Source organism: Saccostrea cucullata, unplaced genomic scaffold, assembly GCF_032062105.1.
Source record: "Saccostrea cucullata isolate Sc308-1 unplaced genomic scaffold, CSIRO_AGI_Scuc_v1 ctg371, whole genome shotgun sequence".
In the NCBI taxonomy this organism is placed as follows: Eukaryota; Metazoa; Mollusca; class Bivalvia; order Ostreida; family Ostreidae; genus Saccostrea; species Saccostrea cuccullata.
In genome coordinates, this window is record NW_026923589.1 from 71,530 (window position 1) to 83,069 (window position 11,540).

Genomic DNA, 11,540 nt, shown 5'->3' on the forward strand with positions numbered 1-11,540 from the left:
ATAGTGTCTGAAAAGATCTAGAGACACAAGACCATTTTAAAAAAAAAAAATTGTTTACCCTCTCTTGAATGACTGGCTACAAATTACCCAACCCAAAACTAAAATTCGCACTGTACCTACCGACCCAATTTTTTCTTACCGTGAGTTGGGAGAGGGCAAACAAACATTATTTCAAAGATGGCCTCATCTCGATCTTTAGGAAAAAATGCGTCAAGGAAAGCATTACTGCTGTAAAATAAAAAGTACTGATCTACCTCTTTTGCAAAAACACATTCAGCGTCAATGTACATTTAGATGAAGATTATCTTGGTATCTTCTTTCATAATTTACAATGCGTATCAATCAACTCATATTTTATATATGTCAAAATTCAAAGAAAATTGTACCAATATTATACAAGTAATTTTGCAGGAAAATGCGATAAGGCACAATCAACAAAATTCAAATCCATATTAAAAATATTCTTGGCACTACTCGAAACTCTGGGTACAAATAACTCTGGTCACTTTTTCTTGTCATAACCAATAGCGACACAAGCTTTATACACTGAGGAGTCGTTGATAATATCCAGTAGATATTTGGCCACATCTCGTCGGGAGATCTGTGTTTCACTGTTCTCCAGATATTGACGGCCGTTTTCTGCTTGAATTGGTTTCTCTGATATAAAAGAAAAAAAAATGTATGCAAGCATGCACTGTATCGAGAGATGAAAACATTTTGAAAGTAGTGTGACTTTTTCAAATAAGAGACATCATATTTTCCTTCTGCTATACAGAACGCAAAATCAGGATGAAGAACATTGTACATGTATATATGCCAAGCAGAGTCAAAATTCAATACAGTATTCTCGAGAGGGATGTAAACAACAAACAAACAAAATAAACGCTAGTATTATAGTCTCAAACTCGAATAATTTTTAATGCGAAGCATGCTACTTGCTGATAAGTTGAAGTTACAAGGATTTCAACAACCTTGATCAAAGTCGGTATTTCGTAAATTCTATGGTCGTTATATAATGATCTTGTTAGCAAATATAACTCATCATTGGGTGGAATTTTGGCTGACTTGTTTGATACCAATTATTAGCCCATTGTTTTATACTGATTTCACTAGGAAAAGTTCTGTCTACCTGATTAATACACAGGGCTCAGGGCGGATGTGATCGGTCAACAGGAAGCTTACTCCTCCTAGGCACCTGATCCCAGTCCTGGAATTTCAGAGGTCTGTGTTTATGCCCTCTTTTCACCTTTGTATTGTTTATAGAATTTTTTAGACCGATCACTGTTCGTTATCATCATCTTAAACGTATCGCCATCATAAACTTACCTATTTCCAAACATTTTAACAATACCTGTACTAGGTCCGTTAGAAAGCCATGGCAGTCGGACGGTAGTGAAGTTTATATCTTGACACTCCTGATTTAAATAGTCCTCCATTTCTCCAATATTTTCCAGTATTTCTCCGATTAACAGCCGCCGTAGAACCCATTTCATAAGAAAAGGTTCGCCCTCTGTAACTGTGAAGAGAATCCACAATTCAAACAAGCTCACATAAAGGAGGGAAGACCGGACAAAGGATAGATAGAGAAGGGGGGTTGAAATTAAAGAAGCCTTTTTAAAGTTAAAGAAATCCATAACCGTTTTGTTAAACTTCTCATATAAGGACTAAAAACAAAAAGAATCGTTTTCTTTGTCCTATATATTGATCATACCTGCACTACCCCAGGATGACATGGCTATTAGACGCTTCACTCCCGATTTCCTCATTGCTCCCACTATACTCCTGATGGAGTCCGTGTACAGGGTACATTTGTTCCTCCCGAACAAAGATCCCCCACCGGACCCCCCTCCCCTAAACACGATACAACAGCGTCACATCCTCCAAAATGTGGAACCAATTCATCCTCCTTAAAGATGTCTACTTTACATACCTGAGAGAAAAAATGTAAGTGTTTGGTCATTGCTAGTTCTAAGTACTTTCAAAATAGGATCGGTAGTGGATCTAAGGTTGCTCACGATAAAATAAAAAAGTTCTAATGAAGATTACAAAAGTGATGCTATATTATACTCAATATCTTCTGCAGAGAGTGTTTATATCTCTCAGTTAATTAGGTATGCAAAAGCACGTTCTGAGTAAGATCTTTTATTTTAATCAAGGCAAGTTACCGACAAATAAGTTGTGATTACAGGGTTTCGTCAATTTTGTTTAAATCAGAATTTGCAGATTCTATGCATAGATTAGGTTCGAATGGGTTTATCAGTCCTGAAAGACAAACAAATGAGGTATACATTAGTACACTTATCATTCTGGACTAGAGAACAGTTACTGTAATATGTTTGATACAGTAAATACATAATATATTTTAATACACTTCTCTGGAACTTATGGTTTTACCTAGCCCGGCCACATGTTTCCTTCTCTCGGTTATAAATCAAACTGAGCGGTTCTCGAAGAGAAGACACGGGTTGTTATAAATTCAACCGAATTAATTATAGATTTTACTCACATTTTTCTGAGGTCGTTATCATATGAAAAACAATATGAAACTCGGCTAGAGTACGGCAACATAGCGAAGGTTAAATGTTCTTAAATGCAAATCAAACATATTGATACCCCAAATAAGCTAGGTCTTCTCACAAGAAAGACAAATGTGAAATATAAAACCCTTGCACCATCTGTTCAAAGGTTATGGGCAGGGATTACGGTTTGAAGGTAGGTCAAATTCCTGGGTAAAGGTCAAAGGGTCAAGGTTGTTGGTTTCTAAAGAAAGACCTTGTCTCAAAAATTACATAGTGGAAGTACGAAAGCCCCAGCCCTAACCATTCAAAAGTTATGGCCAATTCTAAATTTTTAAGAAGTAGGGCAAACTCCAAGGTCAAAGAGCCAAAGTTCAATCCAGTGAAAGGTCTTGTCACAAGGATTACACATGTGAAGTTTGAAAGTCCCAGCACCAACCGTTCAAAAGATATGGCCAAGTAATGTTTTTTAAAGTAGGCCAAACTCCAGGGTCAAAGTTGTTGATATCCGATGGAAGGTCTTGTCACAAGGATGTGAAGTTTGAAAGTCCTAGTACCAACCGTTCAAAAGTTATGGCCAAAGAAAAATTTTGGATAATTGATGTAAAAGTGTGTCAAACTCCAAGGTCAAGGTCAAAAGGTCATATTTGGTAGCCCCAAAGAGAGGTCTTGTCTAATGGAATACACCTGTGAAATATGAAATTCATAGTCCCACTCAGTCAAAAGTAATGGTCAAAGATTTTCTGACAAACATGCAGCTATACGGACGGACAGAACAGAAACTATATACCACCGAAACTTCGTTTACGGGGGCATAAAAATTAACGCTATACACACTCATTCGTATAAAGATATGCATATTTCGCCTTTTGTAGATTTCTGACAATAAAAATCCACCCACGCCCAGTTTAAGTTTGAAAACTGCAGGGACTTTATCAATTATGTGACCTAATTGTCCCCCGCTTTCGCGAAAGCGAGGGGACATTAAATCTCATTCGTCTGTCCGTCAGTCTGTCCGTCACAAAAACTTTAACCTTGCCCATAACTTTTGATTTAGTGGAGCTATGACTTTCATATTTCACATGTGTATTCCTTGCGACAAGACCTTTCTTTGGGTACCACCAAATTTGACCTTTTGACCTTGACCTTGGAGTTTGACCCACTTTTACACAAAAATTCCAAACTTTTACTTTGGCCATAACTTTTGAATAGTAGGTACTCGGACTTTTATATTTAACATATGTATTGTTTGTGGCAAGTCCTTTCATTGGATAACAACAACCTTGGCCTTTTGACCTTGACCTTGGAGATTTACATACTTATGAAAAAACTTTAACCTTGACCATAACTTTTGAACGGTGAGGACTAGGGCTTTCGTACTTCACTTATGTAATCCTTAGAGAAGACCTTTCATTGGATACCAATAACTTTTACCCTTTGACCTTGACCCTGGAGTTTTAACTACATTAGAATAACTTTAACTTTGGTCACAACTTTTTAACAGTGGATACTAGGATTTTATATTTCACATATGTATTCTTTGTGGCAAGACATTTCATTGGATACCAACAACTTTGACCTTTTGACCTTGACCTTAAAGATTTACGTTCTTATGAAAAAACTTTAACCTTGACCATAACTTTTGAACAGTAAGGGCTAGGACTTTCATACTTCACACATGTCACAAAATTCTTGTGGCAAAACCTTTCATTGGATATCAACAACTTGACCCTTTGACCTTGACCTTGGAGTTGACCTACTTTTAATTTTTTTTTTACTTTGGCCATAACTTTTTAACGGTCAGGATTAGGGTTTTCATTCTTCTAAATAAATGACATATAATAGGATGTTCATATTACACACAATATGTCATAAAAATAACATCTCACCCACAAAGACACCGAAAGCGGGGGACCACAATTCTTTGAATTTGCTTGTTTTACCTGTAGTTTATCGTCCTTGATGGTCAGTTTATCCGGGTTTCTCACCAGGGCCACGACACTGTACCCTCTCTCCAGGGCTTCTAACACTGTCTGTAACCCTGACGGGCCAGTAGCACCCAAAACAGAGATTTTCATCGTTTTTCTTACATATTACATAATCACTAAAGATCTCTACGCTCGAGATAGATAAATAACAGATCTATGGGGGTACAAAAGGTGCAATATTTATACATTAATTAACTCATCTTTCTGAAGTCTTAAATTCATCTGCATTTGTATTTAATGCTAGATATAGCTCCCATATGAATCCTCTGTCAGTTGATCTGGGGATAATTCTACAGTGTTGGTAGTTAAAATAATGCAATGCTTAAAAATTTGTTTTAGCCCTACTTCATGAAATCTTGTTAACTTTCAAACACTACATTGACATTGACTACTTCTCCTCTATGCAAATCTGTATACTAGTATTAGTTTATTACTAATTTCCTTCATAATTATATACCTACTCTTTACAAGAAGGAAATATGGAGATAACGAGTAGTCTGTTTTTACCCTATGTGATGTTCAATAGCCACAGTAGACTTGGTTCAGAATCACATAGGGTAAAAACAGACTATAGGAACTCTTTTATTCGAGGAGGTAAACAATTTCGTCATGGGAGCCATATTTCGAACGCAGATAACAGTGAATATTTTTATGTTGGGATTTACATGCCTAAACGCTTAGATATGTAGAAATAATAGTGACAGAGAGTCAAATAAACAACTAAATGACTTAAGTGAATCGAACGGCAGTGTGGTCTAAGTGAATAATTCTTGCTATAGTCGACCGAATTTGGAGCCTAATTTCCAGACGTGAACTATTAATGGTCGTCCAGAGATTCTGCGACGGCGTCAGTCCAAATATCTAGTCTAGCAGAATCTCAACAGAGATTACTCTAAACATCATCAGAGACCTGTTGGATGGTGCAATAGACGAGTAAACCTCGTTGATAGGTAGCAATTGCTATGTGCTAACAATGTCAATGAATCGACCATAGAATTTATAAATTGTTGACTGTTGATATCTTAGTGTCACCAACTTATTTGTCAAAAACGTGTCTGTTTTTAGAGCTTGCTCTTGCATATCGAACTCCATATATGTAGTTGATGTACATAAATAATAGAAGTTGATGATAAAGAAAGGTAAGCTTATCTCTTTGTCAATAAATTTTCTAGTAAAGTGTCCAAATATGAAACAGAGATGTGTTCGATTCTAGATCAGTGACGACTTTGTTTTCGAATATAAAGAAATACATATGTAGCGAAACAACGTACAAAAAAGTGTTAATTCGTCAAACGCGTGTGGTTGGTATGTCTGAATGTGAAATTGAAGGCCAAATCAGGAGATTTCTTTTTTCATATAGTACTTTTTTTTTTAAAATTCTGCATCATATTATACATAAGTAGGTCTGTTTATGAAAGGGCGCAATTAGTACACATGAGAATGCCAACAAAAGGGCGATGGAGATTAAAGGGTAATTTCCTTGGTTCACCATTTCCTTTAATTTTGATTTAAAAAAGATGATTGAAAATATCCTGACTGAGGGATTAAAAATAGTTATGAAAACAGTCTTCTGAACTTTTCTGCTTCAAAACTGCAACTTTCTGAAATTTGAGCCCAAATTTTGCATTTATTTTTTTTAAAATTTAGATTCATTCGCTTTATTAAAATAGATTTATTGTCTATAAATTTTAAATAAAAAAGAACATTAGATATTAACATTTAAATACGGAGTAATAAACAAGGTGAATTTTTCTTTAATGCACAATTAACCCCTCGATCCAAGTGCATGGTTACGTGTTTCCTTTTTAAAAATTTATTTCTGAGACTTTAAGTATCATGTAAGACATTGTTAATGCGTAGTTTGAAGTCGTGTCCCATTTTCTATTAAAAAAATGATACGTTTTATAATTTGCAATGATCTATCCCTTCTCTCTATTGCGTCACTGTACATATATAGCATTGTATAGGGTGTCCCTAATGTCGTAGTCTGACTGGTCTTTTCATGAAATCAGATATTTACAAAATTTTGCACCTCCCACCGTACCCCATTTCCTTCTACATCAATTAATGGTTTGATTTAAACTGGGAAATTAATATGCTTGTAAGGTCTTCTCATCATTATAAAACCCCAAATCCAAGCAAGTCGTTTTGATGCGTCACATAAAACACTAAAGCAATAACTTAAAACATTTTTTATTTTTTTTAAATTGAATCTTCAAAAAAGATATAATTTAATAATATCAAACTGCATACTTTATGAAAGACTTAAAAAAAATTATGTGAGTTCAAAATGTTGCCGAACACTCTTAAAATCCAAATTTTTCTCGTCAAAGATCGTTGTGTAGTACATACGAGTACATGTATTTAATCTATCTTAGGTTTACATTTCCTTTAAAGTCCACTGCTTGAAAAATGACTCCATTTCCAGGATTCTATTCCAATAAGAGATCCATTTTTGGAGGGATAATTCAATCTCACTCAATTTTAATCCTCAAAAATACAGTTCCGTATTTGTTTACTATACATGTATTTTTTTATCATATTAACTACAGGTATATGACCTTTACGTAACCTTTGACCTAAACCAGATAAGCAATTATAATTTTGATGAGCGTTGGTAGACCAATGTCTTATTCAACAAAAGATGCTTTCCAAGTATGTGTTATATGAATGACAGGTATATTCATGTACAAGGCACACGTAGGAAATTGAGGTTCTATGGTCAGTCAATGGAAACTGCTATCACTTTTTCTTGTCATACCCAATAGCGACACAAGCTTTGTACACTGAGGAGTCGTTGATAATATCCAGTAGATATTTGGCCACATCACGTCGGGAGATTTGTGTTTCACTGTTCTCCAGAAATTGACGGCCGTTTTCAGCTCGTACGGTTCGTCCTGCAATATTAATTATAGAAGGATATTATCCATTCATTTCGGAAGCTGGGATCCAGAATTTTTTCTAGCGTGGCCGGGATGGGGGAGAAGGATAAAACGTCCCATAAAAATTCTACACGTAAAATGCGACGGATTTTTTTTGGGGGGGGGGGGGACAATTGAATTATCTTTCATATAAATGTCAAACTTTATCGCTTTTATCACGAGGGGGCTATATTGTCCGATAAGATGTGGTCATAGGTCATAATTTTGGGTTACCTAACAAATAAACGTGTGTTAATTTTATTAACTCTGAATATCCCAGGGTGGGGCTCTAGATCGGTTGCATTGATGTAAAAAAGTCTATATATAATACGCATACCATGAAATATATACATGTGAAAAGCTGCCACTATTGTACAAACGGTATAATTTTTGTCGGTGATAAATTATATAAATTTAATATAAAATCTCTCGCTATCTTGTATCCTGACATTACCTGTACTGGGTTGGTTACTAAGCCCTGGTGGTCTAACAGAAGTGTAGTCGATATCTGGACATTCTTTGTTCAGATAATCCTCCATTTCTCCGAGATTCGTCAGTAAGTTTCCGATAAACAGCGGCCTTAGTATCCATCTTATAATGAACGGCTCGCCATCTGTCACTAAAAATCGTAATAAATGATTAAAGTGTATAGAAATCTAATTTTGTAGTCATGAATTTCATCTAGTTATAAATACAAACAGGGACGTTTAGTTTATTATGGTGTGTATAATCCCCTCCCCTCAGGACTATACTTCAGTACCTGCACTACCCCAGGCGGACATCGCTATCAGACGCTTGACCCCCGACTTCCTCATCGCCCCGACTATACTTTTGGCGGAGTCTGTGTAGAGGGTACATTTAGTCCAACCAAACAAGGAGGCAGATCCTCCCAGGCATGACACGACAGCATCCGAGCCCTTAATGTGAGGGGCCAGCTCATCCTCCTTAAAGATATCCACCTTACATACCTACAGAGAGAAAGGTGTGTCAGTTTAACTCATGGAGAGAGAGAGAGAGAGAGAGAGAGAGAGAGAGAGAGAGAGAGAGAGAGAGAGAGAGAGAGAGAGAGATGTAAGAATTTAATAAAACTGCTTGATAGAGTCGAAAAAGTTGCATCATCGATGACATAAACATACATGACATATACAAAATTACAATAAAAGAAAAAAATATTCCTTTCTGTAACTTTTCTTTTAAAAATAAATTGATCCTTTCATCATGTTCATTATTGATCATTTCATTACACGTAATATCATTCATTTCTGGATTTATTTTGAAATCAAAGACACTATAGAAGTAGGACTGTTTGCTTACCACCCCCCCCCCTTCTCACTCTCTGACACCTTCCGTTAAGAAGTATCCGATGATCTATTTTACCTGTAGTTTGTCGTCCTTGACGGTCAGTTTATCGGGGTTTCTCACCAGGGCCACGACACTGTACCCCCTCTCCAGGGCTTCTAACACTGTCTGTAACCCTGACGGACCGGTAGCACCCAACACAGAGATTTTCATCGTTCACGTATACGGCCAATGTTTTGTATTGCTTATCTATCTTTTTACAAAGGTGAATCGTCTATGGGGAAAAGGCAGGGTCAAAATTATAGTTGTATTGCAATTGAATGAATTTTACAGTGGCGGGTTGGAGGGCTGGGCAACTGCCCACCACTCCTTAATATGTATTTTGAAAATAACGTAGCACATTAAAATCGCCGCTGAAAACCACTCCTCCTATTGAATAAGAAAACCGGCTCTTTTCCATGCTAACCAGTGAAGTTAGTGAAAAAAAATTTAAAAAAAACTTATAAAAATAAAATTAAAAAGTCCCAATATTAATGTTCATCTACAACTGTCAACAAGTATGTAAGTATGAGATTAGATTAAAGTGAAAAATAATATAAAGTATTGCTTACCTTTTCAGAAATAAGTTTCATATGTCTTAGCCATGATACATTTAGCTAACACACTTAATTTTTACTAATTAACTTATTGATAATTATCAAAAGAAAATAAAAAATAATGTTTCGGATTAAAAAATGTGTGATTAAAAGTAGTTTCAGCATATTCTTAGTACATGTACATACTTATATTAATCAATTTACACATGGTTCATAACTTGAAATAATTGCTTACATGTAAAAGCCATATAATACTGATAAAAAAAAATATATTTTTGAAAAATACAAAATTAAGTAAAGAAATATTTTGATAACACAGTTAATTTTCACTAATTAACTTACTGATAATTACTGATAATTATCAAAAGAAAATGAAAAAATAATGTTTCGGATTAAAATGTTTTGGATTAAAATGAGTTTAAAATTATGGTCTCCTGCACCATACTGCTGACCAATACTAGTATCAGAGAGAGGGTTTTATTTTGTAAATCTTCTAAATTATAGAATATAACCTTAACATATCCATATAATTCTTTTCATAGGGCCATTAAATTTCAAATAGCATGTTTTAAACGAAAGATATAGCTTTAAGATGTTTCACATCACAGGCACGTAGCATCGTTTTTTAAAGTGGGGGGGGGGGGGCAGCAACAGAATTTGCTTTTACTTACCTATAAAAGTTGACAAGCGAAAAAAAAAGGAAATTGCCCAAACTCACAAATCCTATTTCGTGCCGGGGGGGATGTTAGTGACCAACTTTTTTCAAGCCAACTTCTTTCACTTCCAATTTTTCCCCCATACAATACATGTACTACATTTTCTTGATATCACTTTACTGTGGTAAGAAGTGGGGAGGGGGGGGGGCAAACCAACCTTTCAATGAACATTTTCAGTAGTAAAGGTAATGTTGGAAAAAAAGTGGGGGGACCAGCCCCCCCCCCTCCCTGTTGCTACGTGCCTGCATCACAGGCGGACACAGGATTTATGATTGGGTCGTTGATGACTTCGTTCAGCCAGGGGGTATGGGAGCCGCATTGAGGGGAAGCCCTCTTAGGCTCCAAGGTTTTCGTGTATTTTAAAGGTAAAACCAGGCACAACTAGAGGTACTGTGAGCAATGGGCTCACTAAATAATACCCCCCGCCTCCCATATGAATATAATGGCAGCGTCCAAGTTTTGCTCTGGAAAATCCAAAATATATGTCAGATCAAAAAGTAAAATAGGAGGTGCACAATGGCAATATGTAATGAAGATTCTGTGAAAGTTTCATTAAATTTCCTTCAGTGGTATGAGAGGAGTTGCGGATAAGAGATGGGACACTACCCCAAAGCGTAACAGACGGACGGACGGACATACCGATTACTATATACCCTCCCACTTTTCAAGCGGGGGGTATAAGAATACTGATATTGGTTAAATATTCTCTTAAAAATCTACTTGAAAAAAAAAAGAAAAGCAATTATTTAAACAATGGTTAGACCACAAAAAAAAAAAAAAGAATGCCTAGGGAATGCAAAGTTTTCAGACTTGATTTTAAAGAAAACTGATACTTGGTCATTTAAAAAAAATCCATTTATTAATTGACCATTAAGAATAAAGATAAACCATGGTATTAATATTAGTGAGTCATGTCATACTTTGAAAATTTTATGGGGCGTGCGCCTCCTACGCCATCCTAAATCCGCCAGTGCACATTATTATCACAAGCACTCGCACATTCCTATATACCCCCCCCCCCCCCCCCCCCCCCGGACAGAATACGTCAGTAGCGAAGGTTTTAGGTTTTGCATTATCCGCCCCTAACCAAGCTCCAAACAGCTCAGTATTACGTTACGCTACAACTCCATATTCGTAGGGAAAGTAGTCCCGGAGAATCGACACTGTATGGAGTTTGGCCCCTAACATTGTGCTCAATGAGAAAAAGTCTATATTTATGATCAGGTACCTTACAATGAGTTTCTTGAGATTATTCTCAACGTACCTCACAATGTACCTCGGTTACTCATTATTCATTACTAACCCCCCCCCCCCCAAAAAAAAAAATCCGACCGCTAACCTTGGCCATAACAGTTGATGCTACCTGGCTTTCATCAAAGCGGAGCGTAAAACACCCTCTGGTGAGAGGTTGGGGCTTTCATATCACAGGTGAATTTCGCTTGACAATTCAATTCTTTTATTGACCAATTAAGGGTCATGGGGCAAAAAAGAAAGTACATTGTAT

The 11,540-nt window shown here is 36.2% G+C and overlaps 2 protein-coding genes across 2 annotated transcripts; both read right to left on the reverse strand.

The window, feature by feature from the left end:
* Nucleotides 1–340: 340 nt before the first annotated feature.
* LOC134264440 (uncharacterized) lies at nt 341–4,621 on the reverse strand. The gene is given in 5 exon segments (XM_062746737.1): nt 341–657; nt 1,352–1,516; nt 1,712–1,838; nt 1,841–1,930; nt 4,460–4,621. Coding segments are annotated over 5 exon segments (672 nt in total). The 5' UTR covers nt 4,595–4,621; the 3' UTR covers nt 341–502.
* A 2,104-nt stretch (nt 4,622–6,725) lies between these two features.
* Nucleotides 6,726–8,994, reverse strand: LOC134264441 (flavin reductase (NADPH)-like). Its single transcript, XM_062746738.1, has 4 exons — nt 8,803–8,994; nt 8,186–8,393; nt 7,880–8,044; nt 6,726–7,401 (listed from the first exon to the last, which is right to left on the reverse strand). Exons 1-4 carry the CDS (start codon nt 8,935–8,937, stop codon nt 7,247–7,249), a joined length of 663 nt encoding a protein of 220 aa, XP_062602722.1. The 5' UTR covers nt 8,938–8,994; the 3' UTR covers nt 6,726–7,246.
* Nucleotides 8,995–11,540: the final 2,546 nt, after the last annotated feature.

Bases quoted from the DNA above. Each gene is read 5' to 3' on its own strand.
- LOC134264441 (XM_062746738.1), bottom strand. From the start codon at position 8,937: ATGAAAATCTCTGTGTTGGGTGCTACCGGTCCGTCAGGGTTACAGACA. The intron at 8,394-8,802 runs GTAAAATAGATC...TTCTCTCTGTAG, and splicing joins TCAAGGACGACAAACTACAG to GTATGTAAGGTGGATATCTT. The intron at 8,045-8,185 runs GTACTGAAGTAT...TACGATTTTTAG, and splicing joins GTCCGCCTGGGGTAGTGCAG to TGACAGATGGCGAGCCGTTC.